At 35.6% G+C, this 16864-nt stretch overlaps 2 protein-coding genes across 2 annotated transcripts; both read right to left on the reverse strand.

Moving 5' to 3' along the window:
• Nucleotides 1–334: 334 nt before the first annotated feature.
• On the reverse strand, nt 335–5501 carry LOC125207328 (uncharacterized). The gene is made up of 4 exons (XM_048106620.2): nt 4697–5501; nt 1708–2313; nt 860–1139; nt 335–636 (listed from the first exon to the last, which is right to left on the reverse strand). Exons 1-4 carry the CDS (start codon nt 5315–5317, stop codon nt 599–601), a joined length of 1545 nt encoding a protein of 514 aa, XP_047962577.1. The 5' UTR covers nt 5318–5501; the 3' UTR covers nt 335–598.
• Nucleotides 5502–12516: 7015 nt separating this feature from the next.
• LOC125203825 (uncharacterized) lies at nt 12517–15941 on the reverse strand. The gene is made up of 9 exons (XM_048102296.2): nt 15575–15941; nt 14840–14917; nt 14294–14740; nt 13927–14062; nt 13658–13820; nt 13442–13570; nt 13031–13225; nt 12795–12917; nt 12517–12679 (listed from the first exon to the last, which is right to left on the reverse strand). The coding sequence occupies exons 1-9, from the start codon at nt 15753–15755 to the stop codon at nt 12572–12574; spliced, it is 1560 nt and encodes a 519-aa protein (XP_047958253.1). The 5' UTR covers nt 15756–15941; the 3' UTR covers nt 12517–12571.
• Nucleotides 15942–16864: the final 923 nt, after the last annotated feature.

The following is a 16864-nucleotide window of genomic DNA, read 5'->3' on the forward strand; positions in this document are numbered from 1 at the left end:
TGGATTATTGGGCTAAACCATAGCCCAACTTATTGGGCCTATTCGGCACATATTTTTTAGCTGTTTGTTATGGCGTTGTACCTTTCAATGGATTTAGCTTATCTACAACAAGTAAGACGAAATCAATTACTACAAAATAATCTAAATTAAGTGACTGTTTATTTGGTAGATTGATTAATTTCGAGTTTCTTTAACCATCTTATCCTCAACATCGCGTGACATTTCGTGCAAAATTAATCAGGACAAATAAAGTTAGCAATGTACTTCGAATCGTAGAACATAAAATGGAAGTTGCGACAGTATACAAAATTGAGTCAGCATAGATTTGTTAGCATGATTGAAGACATTATTATATTATCAACAAACCCAGCAGCCAATCATAAATTAACTGTTCCAAACACCTTAATATCCCATTTATAGGGATATATATTGATGAAAAAAAGGGGGAGGGAACATAAGAAACTACAAACTAGCATTACACTTACATTTTATTACCTTGTATCACTTTATACGAACCAAAAATCTTGAGGATTTTTATGTCATCTTCCGAGGTTTAACTATCAAACATGCAAAACTGTTTATATTTCTGAGCTCCTTTCTACAATACTTCCACAGTCTTCTTCGATTCTTCGCTAACTGACATTGCCAGAATAAAAGAAGACGTCACAGAAATGTTTCATTTTCACCAAAGCTGAATGAACACAATCAAGATTATACACACACACACATAATGTAGATGGCACAATCAGTCAATGAACTTGGCTACCAAGAGATAAAGACACAACCAAATGCAAGCAAGCATTTCGAGTCAAGGGCTCGTTCAATATTCAAGAATCAAGTATAATATGAGAAGGGTCACCTTTTGATGAAGGAGGGAGCACGATCACGTGCATGGTGGCGTTGTTGGGAGGGAGGTGGAGGCGGAGAGGGTAGAGCTTCCCGTTCAATGGGCTTTTGGTGCAGACCGTGAGGCCGGGAATTCCCAGCTCGTCCTCCAGCCTGCTCGCCAGTTCACTCACTTGGAAGCCCTTGAATGCAATGCAGAGCTCCTCGGACTCACTCTCGACTTCGCCATACTCATTGGCTAGTTGGAAATAGATCAGCCTGCCGTCGCTTGCCTTTGGAGGCGAACCATCCCACTGTACCAAATTAAACACCCCCAAATCATTTCGCTAAACCATCTACGTTCATGGATATGATAACTGAAACCATTCTTTTTTGCCACAGTAAGCATAAACAGAGAGACACACACCAAGGCCCAAGCATCATAGGTGAAAGTGTAAATCAATTCATAATTTGACAGTATACTAAGTATAAACACACACACTAGGTATCATATGAAGTGCATTCCTATAGCAGAATTTGAATCAATTCATCTTTTTCCTAAAAAACATTATCTATAAACACACACACACACCAAGAATTATAGCTGAATAGTGGAAAAATTAATTCATTTTGTCAACTTTTTTATCTATAAACGTATACATTACACACCATTGGACAGTATAATAGTACTAAGCATGAACATACACAAAGAATGGGAAAGTTTTAGGTATTCAATTGCTTCCACACAAATTCCACCATCATTTTTTGAACAATAACTCTTTCAGTTAAGCATTCCAATTCGTTCAATCGCAAGTCAAATTCCAAGTGGAACAAATCAGAAATCAACAAAACAAATGAAAATGAGAACAATGTCGAAATTACCTCTTGCCTAGAAAAGCTAGCAGACTGAGACGACTGGCTAGTGGTCGGCGAGGTCTCGTCGGAGGCAAAACAATCCTCCTTCTCCAGCACGATCTGCGGCGGCGGCAGAAACTCGACAATCTGAACCTCCCAAAAAATCCAGTCCCTTGTGACCGTCCGATGCGGAATATCATGCGTGATCGAGTTCCTCCACGGCGGCAGCCCGGCGTTAGCCCGCAGAAAATGGCCGTACCTAGTCTTCAATTTGACGGCGCCGGTCTCCCTGATGGGCTCCCACTCGACGGAGCTGTCGAGGCGCGGGGGCAGCGTCTGCAGCACCTTGTGGCCCGTCATGCCGAGCAGAAACGGCTGATTCGACGCCGTGAGGTACTTGCCGTAGCAGCTCCTGAGGCGGATTATGGTGTCGGAGCTCTCGACGAACTCGACCGCCCATTTGGCCGATTTTGATTCGCCGCTGCGGTCCTGCGTGACGGAGACCTCGTCGTCCTCGGCCACCAGGTACTTGCCGTGCCAACCTTTCAGGCGCACCGTTTTCGACTTCTGAAACTCGTCGATTGCTGACATTCGTGGCCCCATCGACAAGAGTTGTTGATTTTGATGATGATTCTGCAGATTTGTACAAGTTGATAATTGGGGATTAGTGATTTGGGTTTTTTGCTCTCATGTTTTTCTTACTGTTGAAATATTTCTTGTTTTATTTTATTCACCTCTATTTATGAATATATGCCTTCTTAATTTAAGGGAAAATGTGACAACACTGAACATGACTAAGGTCTTTAGAAGATTTTAATTTTCTTTAAGTAACAAAACATTCCTAGTACTACTATATATTAGTGGATTCTAGCCACCTAGTTAATATTTATAAATTAAATTTGCAAAATACATTATATAGATATTCTCACTTTATTCCATGCTAATTGATCCATGTCAATTCAGTCATTTTCTACTTTAGCAAGTTTTAATATAATTAAGTCATTTCAATTTTGGCCAAACTTATTTATCTCTTTTACTTTATTCTCTTTTAGTTTATTCATCATCTACTTAATACACTTTTTTTAATTTTCATGCAGAAAAGAAGTGTTTTAATTAACAAGGAATTGAGAAGTAATAGTCTAAACTCTATAGTCTTAAACAAATATCACCTGATTTAGGAATCTGCAAAAGTGCAAAATGTGACATCAATAATCTACTGGGTTTAGTGGTTTATATTACTAAGAGATTGAATTGTATTAATAAATTTTGTTTTCCTGTTTGCTACATCTAAATACAGATGATTGTTATTGATAGAGCATAGACTGATAATTAATACTATGTCACATTATATGATTCTCTATGTATTTTTCATGAACTTAACACATTAAAATTATTCTCAAAATCCTAAAATATCAGAACCATTTCAAATAAATCAAAGACAAAGACAAAAACAAATACAAGTAGGATGCTTTTGCATCTTTATCAAAGGGAGTAATAAGTTATGCAACAAATCAACCAATAAATTATAAATACAAGGTGTCTATATATACTATAGTAGTTGAAGGTAACATGTGTGGCCTACCATGAAAAACCCAATTGATAAATCAATTAATCCAAAACTAATCATCTTATAAAATTAAATAATGAGGTTAATGGCCTCCTAGCTATGTCATAACCACACCTTTCAAGCTCCTAAAGCTGCACAATTACGCCCCTTCATTAAAGTAATTATTAATTATGCAAGTCATTCTCATTAAATCAATTACTCTTTGTTTTTACAATAAATATTTGTCGGTTTTGTTGGTTGTATTCCTTTTAGTGGTAGATGAGAGCTTTAGTCACAATTTTATTAACTAGTATTACCGATAATCTTTATGTTGCAATCAATCAATCAATCTTAAACATCGAATACTATAATACTACTAAGCGTAATCATTCTATAGTGTGAAATAAATCTTGAAATTAAATGAAATTATATCTCCACTTTTTCTTTTATAAGAAATACTCTATAAAAGTAAAAGAAGATTCTAAACCATTTTACACGATTGAAAATATCACAATTGAAAGTCTTTCGGATTATCGAGGGGTCACAAAATTGGACCGGCTATAAATAGTGGCAAATGGTTCTTCATAGTCAACTTTCGTATTCAATGATATTATTTAATGTATGGAATTCCGCATACAGAATTTTTGACATTTTCCTAAATACTTAAGACAATATTTATATGACTTAATTGTAGATTCAACAATAGTATCGGAGATTCGGAATAAAATCAACTTTTATGATATACTCTTACGGATTAACTAATAAAGAAAATCAGTGTACTAAACAAAGTCATCGAGCTTAGCTTAGAAAATGTTGATAAAAAAAAAGAAAATAAATATCATCAAATAATTCATGATTTTTTATTCAGTTTATAATATTAATTCAACTTTTAAAATGATTAATGTTTCACAATTCGATTTACGGCAAACTAGAAAGACTACTTTTCAAACCACTCAAAATGACGGCTTAGACTTTGTGGCTCGTACATTCGATGTTAAAATATGTGGACATCATTAAAATGTTTGAAATTATCAGAAAATTAGATCAAAATTCGTACTTAACAATTAATAAAAGAAATAGCTCCATTAAATTATCATCAACTATTTAACTAACCTATCGACGCAATGTCTTCATAGAATTAATTACGCAAATTATTTTCTCCCGTCATATTCTTTTGAAGGCAGCCCCTCAAAAAAATAAATCAATATTCAATCTTAGCAACTTTCATCATTTTAATCACACTTCTCACTCCCTAAACTTAATTACAAAAACCCTGAATTAGTAACATTTCATTTTCATCTATCTAATTACCAAATCCAAAACATATCTCCTTAGCAACTAAACCCGCAAGAAATATAACGAATTCATGATAATCACGTCAAATCAACCAATTAATCTCCAATTAAGTAAACAAAATTAAATTATTAAAAAAAACTTATTCTCATATTTGAAAGGAAAAAAAAAACATACCTTCTTCATTGACCACCACCTCGACGGCGTCGCCGGAGTCATCGCCGGCGACCTCATCGGCGATTCAAACCCGTACCCGATATCCAGCCCCGAAATCTCCTCCGTCACGGACGAGAAGCTCGACACCATCGACCAATAATCCACCACCGCCTCGTCCTCCGCCACCTCCACCGCCTCCACGTCCCACACCACCCAGTCCGCGGCGCCGCCGCCGCCGCACGCGCCGTCGTGAGTGACCGTGTTCCGCCACGGCGGCGTGCCGCCGTTCGCCCGGAGATAGGTGCCGGCCGCCGCCGCCTTGAGCTTGACCTGAAATCCGTCCCTGATGGGTTGCCACTCGATCGCCAAATCCCTGGCCGGATTCTCCGGCGAGGTTTGGAGGACTTTGTGGCCGGTCATGCCGAGGAGGAAGGGATCGGCGGCGGCGGTGAGGTAGCGGCCGTGGCAGCTCTTGAGGCGGACGACGTGTGGGTTGGTGTCGACGAGCTCCACCAGCCAGCGCGTCCGCCTCGCGTCGCCGCGGCGGGATTGCTTCGTCGACGACTGATCGTCGGCGGCGGAGAGGTATTTGTTGAGGTGGCTCTTGAGCCTCACGGCGGGAGTCTTTGTGAAGAATTCCATTTTTTTTTTTACTTTTTTTTTGGGGGGTGGGGGAAGGATGTACTAATTGGAGGATAGTTGAGACATGCAAGAAATTTATATTAGGTGGGTGAAAAGAGATTGTTTGTCGAGTTATTGGGAATTTGGGTTTTGGGTGATTAGAGAAATTTAATAAGTGTGGGGATTTTGTTCTTGGTGTGGGAGATGGGTTAATTAAATTAAGGGGAAATGGGAAAGAGTTGACGTCTTGAGTGTATTGAAATTTCGAGGTTGTGTCATCTTTGGAATTTTGTTTCGATGTTACAAGTTGTTTACGCGAGGAGAGGAACGTGAACTAATTTTAACTATAAATTAAAAAAAAAAAAAACATTAATATAAATAAAGTTTTAATCTCATAAAGTATTTTAAGTATCCATTTCAGTAAATACGAAATAAGGTGTAATATGGATTAATAAAAGAAAGAAAAAAAAGGAATAAGATATCATTTATTATGAATTAATAAAATAAAGAAATAAGAGCAAATAATTAGACAAGATGTAGTACTGCAGATGTAATCTGAATTAATAGAAAGAAAAGAAAAGAAATTTTAGGAAAGATTCATTTTAGTAGTCATGCGATAAGATACGATATGAACTAGGGGAGTGTTATATTGCTAACTAAATGCTTAATTGCTAACTACAACTCAATAATAGCCATTAGATATTCAAATTAAAGGCCTAGATCATCAACCACGAAATGTCAATACGATCAAAAACGTTAATAAGGCTATAGGATTAATTCTAATAAAAATCAATAGGGGTATTAATGTCAAGTTAGTTATAACTAACTTTTAAAAGAAATCCCAAAACTTTAAATTCATATAACATATATCAAATTAAAGATAATTTTATAAGGATTCTAACGATATACTACTTGCATATGTTCCGACGTCACAATTTGAAAAATATTTGAATTTTTTTTTTGAATTTTCGTATTTTTGACGAACAGATTTGTGTCAATACACCTTACATAATATGTCAATATTATACTTGTAAAATGTCAATATGAAATTGTGTTGATATTATTATGTCTCCGTGTTGATGTATTTGATACACTGTATTGACATTATATTTCTAAACCCTAAATTTGCTATTATCTTTTTAATATTAAAAAATGAAAAACGAAATTATACATGGCAAATTGTAGATCACAAAATTTCTAAAATCTTATGGTCTTAAATTAGTTGTAGTTAGCAACTAAGGGATGAGTTAGCAATTGATCACTGCCCATGTGAACTAACTAATTAAAAAGAACAGAAAGAAGATGAGATGTAATATGAATTAGTAAAAGGTTAAAACATCAAATTAAAGCTCGGGCTCGATTGTGGACTCTGTGGTGAAGCGTAGAGTCTTATGGAAAACACCAAAAATGTAATGATTTACATATTATGGTTTTGTTTACTAATGTAAATATTTTTTTTTTTTTTTTTTACTAATGTAAATAGTTGTTTCTCTTTTTTGCTTCGAATTCGAAAATTACACATTTAAAATATCGGACTAAACATCACTCTCTGATCCTCGTTCTTTTCGAGTGTTAGGGTCAGGAGATCAATGGGCTAGATATAATTGTGGAAATGAAATGGATAAACAATTTTTTACAGTTCTATATTGTTTTTCCAGCATAGTTTTTTGAGGTTGCCCTTTCCCAAATTTGTCACTCCACAATTTTATTCACAGTGTACGACTTATGGAATAATTTGATACTCGTGCACCCAAGAGGCAGACCTAGTGGGATTGATTTGTTCTTTCTTGAATAAAGTTTTATCAAAAATCGAATTGCATATTTTTATATATGGCCACTATATGCCTTTGAATTAACCACATGATTTAAGCAGGTGTCAAGTATGTATATATAGTAATAAGTACTAGGAGTAGTACTATTGTCCAGATTGTCGACCGTAACAAATGTTTGATATTGCCCGCTTTAGGTCAAGTCTGCATAAATTTATTTTTGGGTCACTCTCAAAAGGCCTCAAACTGATTAGGAGTTGAACAAGATTATATCTATACATCTTCCAACTTCTCTTAGACTCCTGATGTGGGATGGAGTTTGTACTTAACAAACCTCCCCCTCAAACCAGATCACATCGGGTACAAACAAACTCAGTCGACCCGACTCTGATACCACTTGTTCGGTTTGCAAGATTGTATCCGGGATTAAATATGTAATGTGTTCGGTTCATGAGATTCAATGTTATAATTCAATCATTAAATCATAGATTAAAAATCATGAGATAATTAGTTATAGCTAACCCCCTACGACTAAACTAATCTCATAAGTCATAACTAATCCTAGATTGTATGTTACTATTTTATCTAGGAAACCGAACAACACCTAAGAGATATATGAACAACTGAAACTAAATTTAAACTTGTGATCCGATTTTAAGTAGTACTAGTACTAGTACTTTCTTTATCGGTAATAACTAAATATTTACAGCGGGAAAATTATATATAATCACTCACCAAGTAAATCGTACTCTCAAAACTCGGGTTTTTGTCTTAACATGTCCATTGTACCACTATGTTATCATGATAATAACTACTACTATTATTCTTGAGTTATTCATATAGTCACACAATTTAAGCATATGAAACAAAAGTGAGGATAAATCCAGAAAAGGGAGTTGGTGTAGTTGGGGAAAAAGGAAATAATATTGGGGTGTGAGTGTGATTAGGTCCTCATATAGTGTGGGCTGAATCAATGGTATTTGTCTCCACACACATGATGGTCTTCATAGAAAAGCATCTGATTCTCTGTTTTATCGTGTAAATGGAAGTTACTTTGTGCAACTAAATAACTACTCCTAATTTCAGTGGCAAATTTAAGCCACTAAAATATCCCTATTACCAGATGTTTTTTTATATAAATTCCGCTACGTTTTAGGTTGAAATTCCGGTGCATGCGGTGAAAAAGATTGTACTGTCACGCCCCACTGAGATTTACAGTACTTATTTATGTTGCATATATTCATGTACAGTATCTTAAATTTAGACATCATTATTTTTCTAGGATTCTGAAAAGTATAGCATTTATTTAGAAAAAAATGGATGGAGCACTTGAAATTTTTTGTCCCACTTTCATTCTCTGCACTCGTGACTCGTATTTCATTATTAATTTTGTATTTATCCTTCAACGTGCCTTGTGCTTTAACTTTTACAATTAAAATATAGTTCATACTTCATAGTTATTATCTAACATTTAGATACGTGTTTTAAATTTACTAGTTGGATATCCCGAGTATAGGGGTGGTTCGGTACGGTATACCGTACTTTGAGTGTCATACCGTATATCGTACCGAAAGTTATGGTATGACAAAACACCATACCGATACCATACCGAATTTTTCGGTATACCAGAGTTCGGTATACCGGAAATTCGGTATGGTAGTTTTTGATACCGTTACCATATCGTATTTTCAGTATACCGTACCGCATTCCGGTATACCGTACTTTTGCGGTATACCGAACTTAGTACGTCATACCATTATACTTGTTATACCGAAAAAATAATGTTATACCTAAAATATTAAAAAAAACAATTTTATTGTTTAACTACTTCAAAGTATAAAACAATTAAACTCGATACAATCATTCTAATATTCAAATTTATAAAACTTTGACAACCAAATCAAAAATAAATTATAAAATCATGAGCAACATTATCTTCGTTTCTTAAAATCTTGTTGATGAATTTGACAAAAAACATTACTTATAGATGGAACTGAAAATGGAGGATCCAACTTGCTATATAAGGGTTTTATATATATAATAATAATCCTATAAATATTATATATATAGGCAAATATATATTTATATATTTAATAATCAACGATATACCGAAGTGTCGGTATATACCGAAGATTCGGTATGCCACGGTATACCGTGGTATAGGAAATCTACCGTACCGAAAACTACGGTATATCGAAAAATCGGTATTTTCGGTATTTTTTCGGTACGGTAAGTCCGGTATTTCGGTATAATTCCCCACCCCCACCTGAGTATAAACTCTTTGATGCTTCAAAATTGTGTGAGTGTAATTCAATTAAAACTTTTTATAGTAGATATAGTAGAGAAGATGTATTTAATTTTGAATTAGGGAGAAAAAAGTTCTACAAAGTTATAAAGTTAATTCCAAACAGATATAGAAGTAAACATTTCAGCCAATTCTTAGGCTTGGACTCTCGTTAGAAAGCTAACAATAGTTTATTTTCAAATATGTACTGTTGGAATAATTGAATGAACAATTACTTAAAAGCTTTCTATAATGATTAACCAAGAATGACGGAGAAGGATCATAAACAATAAAGCGGAAGCGTACCTTGATCTATCTAGAATTAAACGGTGGAATCGCTTTGCAGCGGCTATGGATCTTCCAAACGATCTGAGACATTCTTCGCAATAATCTGCCGAGAGAATACAAAGATATCGAATGTTTGTCTGACGTCTGGGGACCATAACCCTAACTTATATTTATATTAAATATAAAACCTTTTATTTTCTATTCGGTCCCTCATCAAATAGAAAATCTCATATGGTATCTACACTTATTTCCATAACAAATGGAGTACACTTTAGTCCAAACTTTAATCTTTATTGGATCACTTTAATTGGACAACTGAAAAATAGCCATACACATTAAATTAGTTACGTGGAAGCTCAAATTTCTAACATATAGTACTTATGATTTGTGGTATGTATTCAAGTTCAACATGTAAATATTGTCCATATATTCAACTTAATCTCAGCATCACGATTTTGTCATCTAGCGGTCAGATTAATGCCACGTGTCATTTATAATGTAGTTTTCATTCTAATAATGTACACCGACTAATAATGTAGATTTTTCATTCTAATAATGTACACCAACTAATAATGTAGATTTTTCATCAAATAATGCAACTCGGCTATTTTGATCACAATCATCAAATCCAAAGATCCAAGGATTGTGATATGTTTGAAGCTTAACACTAAAGAACTGTGAGGACCCTAATACATCCTAGATGTATATTATTTGACTAAAATGATATATGAAAATATAATTAAGGGATATTAACTTTGGAAAATTGTGAAGCCAAGTTGATAGGTGGCAAAGTTAGGTGAAGTTCTGTTGTGGAATAGGCGAGTGTACCACTACTGCTCTGTATGCGCGTGGGTTGTGGGAATCTACGTGGAATGCTTATCTCTTCTAGAAGCGCACTGAACCTCGACACACGCTTTTACCGAGTCTTTAGTCGCCAAGAAATTATTCGTATTAGTATCGTGTTACACATAAAAGATCATTTTATAATTTTGACGTTATAACTAATCAGTCGAAATCCCCATAATAATATTAATTGTTTTTGAAGTAGTTCTATGCTGCTTCTGAATTAATTTACCACGAAATAATCTACAATGATCTATCAACAAAAATTTTGAAAATATTATATTCGTGTCCCTTTGTTAATAGAAAATCAATTTTTGGGTCTAAATGGTATTAGACTCTAAATAGTTATAACTTATAAGTTAGAAACTTACTAAGTACTAAAAGATGGTATACATTGTAAATATTAGTGTGTTTATTGAAACACGTTATACGATTATAGGCGTATATTGAATGATTGATTAAGTGAGTGAGTTATGAGATATTGCGTACCTATAAAATTGCAGTAACAAAATTCCTAACTCATCTTGGTTTGCCATTTGTCCGAGTTTAATGATTAAGATAACGATAAGTTTTTAGATTATATAAACACTAATCAATTATATAGTTAATATCCAATTTCATGCCACGTATTATCGATCGTCAACACTAATCAATTATATAGTTAATATCCAATTTCATGCCACGTATTATCGATCGTCAACACTAATCAATTCTGGGTGATTGATAATCATAAATTCATAATATCAATTGGCCCAATTCAAACCCTAATGGGCCCAAAAGGTTTTAAGTTTTAACTACTGTATTTTGCTGGGAAGATATTTAATCAGCAAGAACAATTTACTCCATTTGTCCCATCATACCTGACACACTGAATATCATTTAAATATATTACACTTTCCGGTTATTTACACCAAATTCAAATCCATTTTCAAATATACGTCGGGCCAAAAAATAGTTTTACTCCAACCATTTTCACCAAATTCAAAAATTACACCATATTTGGTATTGTTTCACAAAAAACACACGAAAACTCTTTTTTAGAATACGGTTGGAGATGGTGTAAAATACAGCACAATTTACAAATTCAGTATAGCAAATAAGAGCAGTTTAGTTAGTCAAACAATTGACTTTCATCAAACAATTGACTTTCATCCAATTGAGTATGAGAGAATGTTCTGATCAGTAATCACTCCGAGTCCTCTACAAGAGCTCGGCATATCAGTGAAACGTCTCACAGGAAACACCGCAGATTGGATCAGTAAGGTAAGTGAGCAATATTCATTGAACTTATCACAGAGTAACGTCATTGATAAGATCCCTTCCAACAAGTTAGCAGGTTCTTTGGAATAGGCTTTCCAGATACAAAGTAGATCTACCAGGGGATTGTTGACGTTTCTTGATCTTTCACAAAACAGCTTCACAGGTGGCATTGTGCACATAGGCATGGGGATGCAACTCAATGTACAGTACATCAATTTTTCTCACCACTTAACTAAAGGTGATTACCTGATTCCATCAGGAGATTGGAGTCGATGAAGAGTCTGGATTTGAGATACAACAGCCTCGACTCCGAGCTGCCAGCAGCACTAGGAAATGCAAGGTCCATGGAAAGCCTGAAGCTGCAGAAAAATCATTTTACCGGGAAAATACCAGATGATTTTCTCAAGTTCAAGAACTTGAAGGACTTCGACCTCTCGAGTAATTCTCTCAAGGGCAGTAGAATTCCATACGGGACCCTCTGACTCTGATCGACTTCCCAAGAGGCACTTATTCGAGGGACAAACATCTATGTGGCTCACCACTCAAACCCTATCAACCTTGAGACCTAATAAATCTTTCATGAACATTAGCATTATTGTTTTAGCATCCTATCAATTCTCACAACAAAATTCTCTGTATAAAGCTCAGGAAAATGCTGGCAACTTATAGAGACATGTGATTTAATTATTACTGTAGTTCAAACTCGGATAATGGAAAAATGTCTCGCGCACACACACACACGAGAGAGATGGGAGAAATAGAATGGACAAGAAATCTTCCATGTAAAAAAAACTGCATTCATCCACCATCATCTTGATGCTTACACAGTTTCTAATCCATAGTTTCTTCGGAACAAAGTTGATGATAATTTAAATAATCAATCTCATTTAACCTAATACAACACAAAATCTGCTCTGGCATCTCTTCAGCTTTGTTACCCTGTCAAGTAATAATAGAAAACGTATGTATTAATATATCTGGACAAATGAGAATATAAAGAGAGACGGTAATAACTCATCGTCCAAAACATATCATTCGAAACACGGATACTTGCCTGAATTGTCAATCCAAAATCCAATACACATAGCTTTAGCCTATCAAGAAATGTCTCGAACCCTTTTCTCGAAATGTAGCTGAATCTATGCATGTCCAAGTCGATTTCAAAATAATTTGCTTCCTGCAAGGGAGGAGGCAAAGAATCTTATGAAAACAAGTAAACATAAGCATGAAAACCTTGAAAGGGTACTTAGAACCCTATTTGATCTAAGTAGATATCAGAATGAAACTTACCAAATAAAAGTCATGTTGAGGACGTGAAAGTACAGGTTTCTCGTTGTAGGCATGCATGAGCTTCCTCTCTGCTGCACTCAGAGGAAGGTCATCCACGTTTGCTACTCGACCCAATATCTTCAACCTTTCTCTGAAGGGAATGCTTGTTTCAGTACGAAAACTTTTAACCTTTTCCACTTCGTCATCAATCAACCTCTGTGGTTGGATAAGCATTTACAATGAAGATGTAGTTAATAGGGAATTCCAAGACTGTGTTTTGAAATAGAAAATATAAAGCAGCAAAAAGTACTGCAGTTCAAATACAGAAAATAGTCTTATCGTAGTAGTTTAATATTTTATCGTGTCAAAACTCAAAAGTAGATTTTAACACTAAACATTAAACAACAAAGTTCAATTCTATAATTAACTTACCCTAATATTCTCTACAAAATGGGTTGGAAGGTCCTTTGCAAAGCTTTCAGACAGCTTAAAATACAAAACGAAGTTTATTCCTTCCCCATCTGTTTCACCCTGAAAAAATGTTGCTGGATATAATGGTATCTGCACAAACAGAAAAAAATCAGGTGTCATATAGGACATGCACAACTGCTTGATCAAGCATACAAATACTTTTAATCAATGCAGTACCTGAACATTTACAACGAGCATCGATGGAAGTTTCCCCGAAGAATTGACAGAAGGAAGCTCCACAAATCTAGCAATGTGATGAATTTTCCTCTGAGATAAGAACACATCAAGACCAAAAGGATAATATGCAGCGCAGTTGGGAGCCGAATCCTTCTTCTTATCTCTGCCAGACGAAACCAAGACCAAACCAAAAGAATAAGATTTACTAGATGTAGGATATGTACATTGTTTTATATGAATTGACTAACCATGAATGCTTAGAGACGTACCTAAAATAATTCACTCCCCTGACTCTAAAAGTCCCTGGCTCGACATCCGACCAACTATCTGGCACTCTCTTCCCCAAGGGGCAGAAAGGCACTTGGGAACCAGCAATAGGTCTTTGCAGTAACGCCTTTGAAGAAACTGCAATGTATTAAAAAACTATATCAGGATGCATAGGTGGGGGGATGGGGTGTATGTGTGCGTGTGTGTGTAGGTGATTGGCATAAGGACTAAATTCAAAGTCTGCAGCAAATAGTTTGCAAAGAAAACGAAAAACATCCATGGACAAGAAGCCATAAGGAAATTAGGATTATTTGTAAAATTAACAGTTTGTTGTACGAATCAAAACTCGAATACTTAATCAGTACTTACATAAAGCCGCTGCAGGATGTCCGTCCTTCCACTTGAACGGTAGTTTCAAGGCTGCTTTTTTTCTCGGACTAGAGCTACTTTTCTTTTCATCGGTGTGAACAGTTGAAGCTAAACAAGGCAAACAGTTATTTGGAAGAAGTCCACAATTGTCCAATATACTGTCATCACCTCCAGCAGTTTCCCCAGCCGAGGAGGAAATTTCATCAATGAATACGGGTGTGTTTCCACTCTGCAGCTCACCAGATTTCGGTTTCAAGTCAGAAGCACTCGGATGGACTGAGCTTCTAGATGCTCCGCTGACAGAATTGCGCGCTGAGCTGCCATTACACGACTCCTCATGATGATCAAGAGACGATACGCTCACATCACAGTTTACTTGACTTGTATCTCTGGGAGAAGCAAAGCTCGCTGTGGATGGTCCATCCAAACCGCTAAGAGAGGGCACATCTGCAATTTTCACTTACAATTAGTTAACAACCACTCTTCCTTACTTGCAACAATCATGAATAAGTACTTAGAAAAGCAACGTGCAAGACTTCTACAAACCATCAGGGATGCTTTGGAAATCTTCATCACTCCAGTCAGATTCGAGAGCAGGATCGAACCACGCTTCTTCACCACTTCCTGCCAATGCCAGCAATGAAAACCAAGTAAGTCTACTCCGAAAATTCATTTTTTAGTTCTGATCTAATAAATTTCTTCACCTGCCTAAACATTAATCAAACTAAACTGTGATTGTCACCAAGGCCTATTATACAACATGAGTTCACATGAATAAAAATCAATAATGCTCCTAATGATCTACCTGATAAATTAAACGCATAATACGAACATGAGTTACACTAACACACTCATTAGCCAGCTAAAACATCCCAACTTAACCATCTTAGACACCATAACCCATTCTGAGTTCTAATTCTCCTTCTCATTTACAAAAAAAAACATTCCAAATGGCAAAATAATCAATCTTGATCGAGGTCAGAGATTCTCTAAAGCAGCTAATCAATCTTGGAATTCCCACTTGTCTTCTACAACAAAGCAATACCTAAAATTGCTGAGCTACAATCACCAAAACCTCGCTTAACCAGCTACATTATCAGCTACAAACCAAAATCCCAAAACAAAGAGAAATTATACCATCCCTTGACACGTTCAATGATATATTTTCACACTCCAGCATCACTAAACATCAAAACTTTCACCACATCACTCATTAATTGAACCTCGCAACACACATGCATTAAACACACACGCACTGAGAAAGAGAGGGAGAAATGAAACCATTGAAAGGCAAATTATTGGGGGAACGATCAGAAGGCAGAGATGGAAGCTTTTCCGATGATCGATCGGATAGATAATTAGAAGCCGCCCTTTTCTTCAAAAACCTTCTACGCTTCCTGCTCATCTTCTTCCCTGATTTACATCCGACGCAATTTTGCGGCCGGGAAACACACGCCCCCATCTCTCCGAAACCAGAGATCCAATACAATATACCGAAAAATTACACCCCTTTTAGAGAGCTATTTCACAATGACGAGAGCATGAGAAATTAATTGATCGCACGCGATCATTTATCTCCCTCGCAAAATATCCACCACAATATAAGTCTAGAGAGAGAAGGAACTCATTCTAGATAGAGAAAGCGTGAAAAGGAGGAGAACCCCCATCAACCCACCCACCCTTTCTCTCTCTTTACAGTAATAATTGAATAGAAAATCATTCCTCGCCCATTTACTGCATTGAATCTCTTCTATTCCATGGAGATTCACAAAATCGATTTTTTATATTTCATTAATCATATCGCGCTAATAAATGCGTGCTTTCTCTGTGTGTGAAATGAAATTCAATCTCTCTCAGAGCTCTTCTGCAAAAGAAATTAGGATTTAATTACTGTGGTGAAGCTGATGAGAATGAGAAATCGTATTATAAGAACATGAATTTTAATTTCTTTTTTTTTTTATTAATAAAAAATTTAACGGGAAAAAATGAAATGGGAAATGGAAGACTAAATTCAGTGACGGCAGTTAGATAGAAGTGGGGTTATGGCGGGCCCCGGACACGTGGCGGAAATCTGGGTGTTCAAGCGTGTGGGTTTTCATCTCCGCACGTGTGGCTGGCTGGCTGGTTTCGCTCACCAAAATCTAACTCTCTTTTTGGAGATGGGCCCACTGCCTATTTCTACTTTTGATTTTTCATACATTAATGAAATTTGTTTTTGCAAATTTCAAAAATGTTTTATGTGCTATAATTATTATTGTTTATTTTTCTATATGCATTCATATTTGCTTCAGTGATTCGACCAGTGAGCAGAAAAAGGACGACCTCTGGTTTATTAATTGTTTGTTGTTATTAATTTGTTCCCAGTGTTGAATTTTATGAGGCTCAAATGTTATCATTACACTGTTTACGACGGTACATATTTTGATCACTATGATAAATAATATTGATAATAGTCAAATCAAAATTTTACGTAATTTACATTTTATATTTGTATTTAATATTCACATTTCCTTCGTTTGTAGGAGTACTATCTGTAGAAAGATTGTTAATTATAGAGATAGTTCCGTGACT

Source organism: Salvia hispanica, chromosome 6 (genome assembly GCF_029641045.1).
Source record: "Salvia hispanica isolate PSC_SH4W2 chromosome 6, Shi_PSC_v1, whole genome shotgun sequence".
NCBI lineage: Eukaryota > Viridiplantae > Streptophyta > Magnoliopsida > Lamiales > Lamiaceae > Salvia > Salvia hispanica.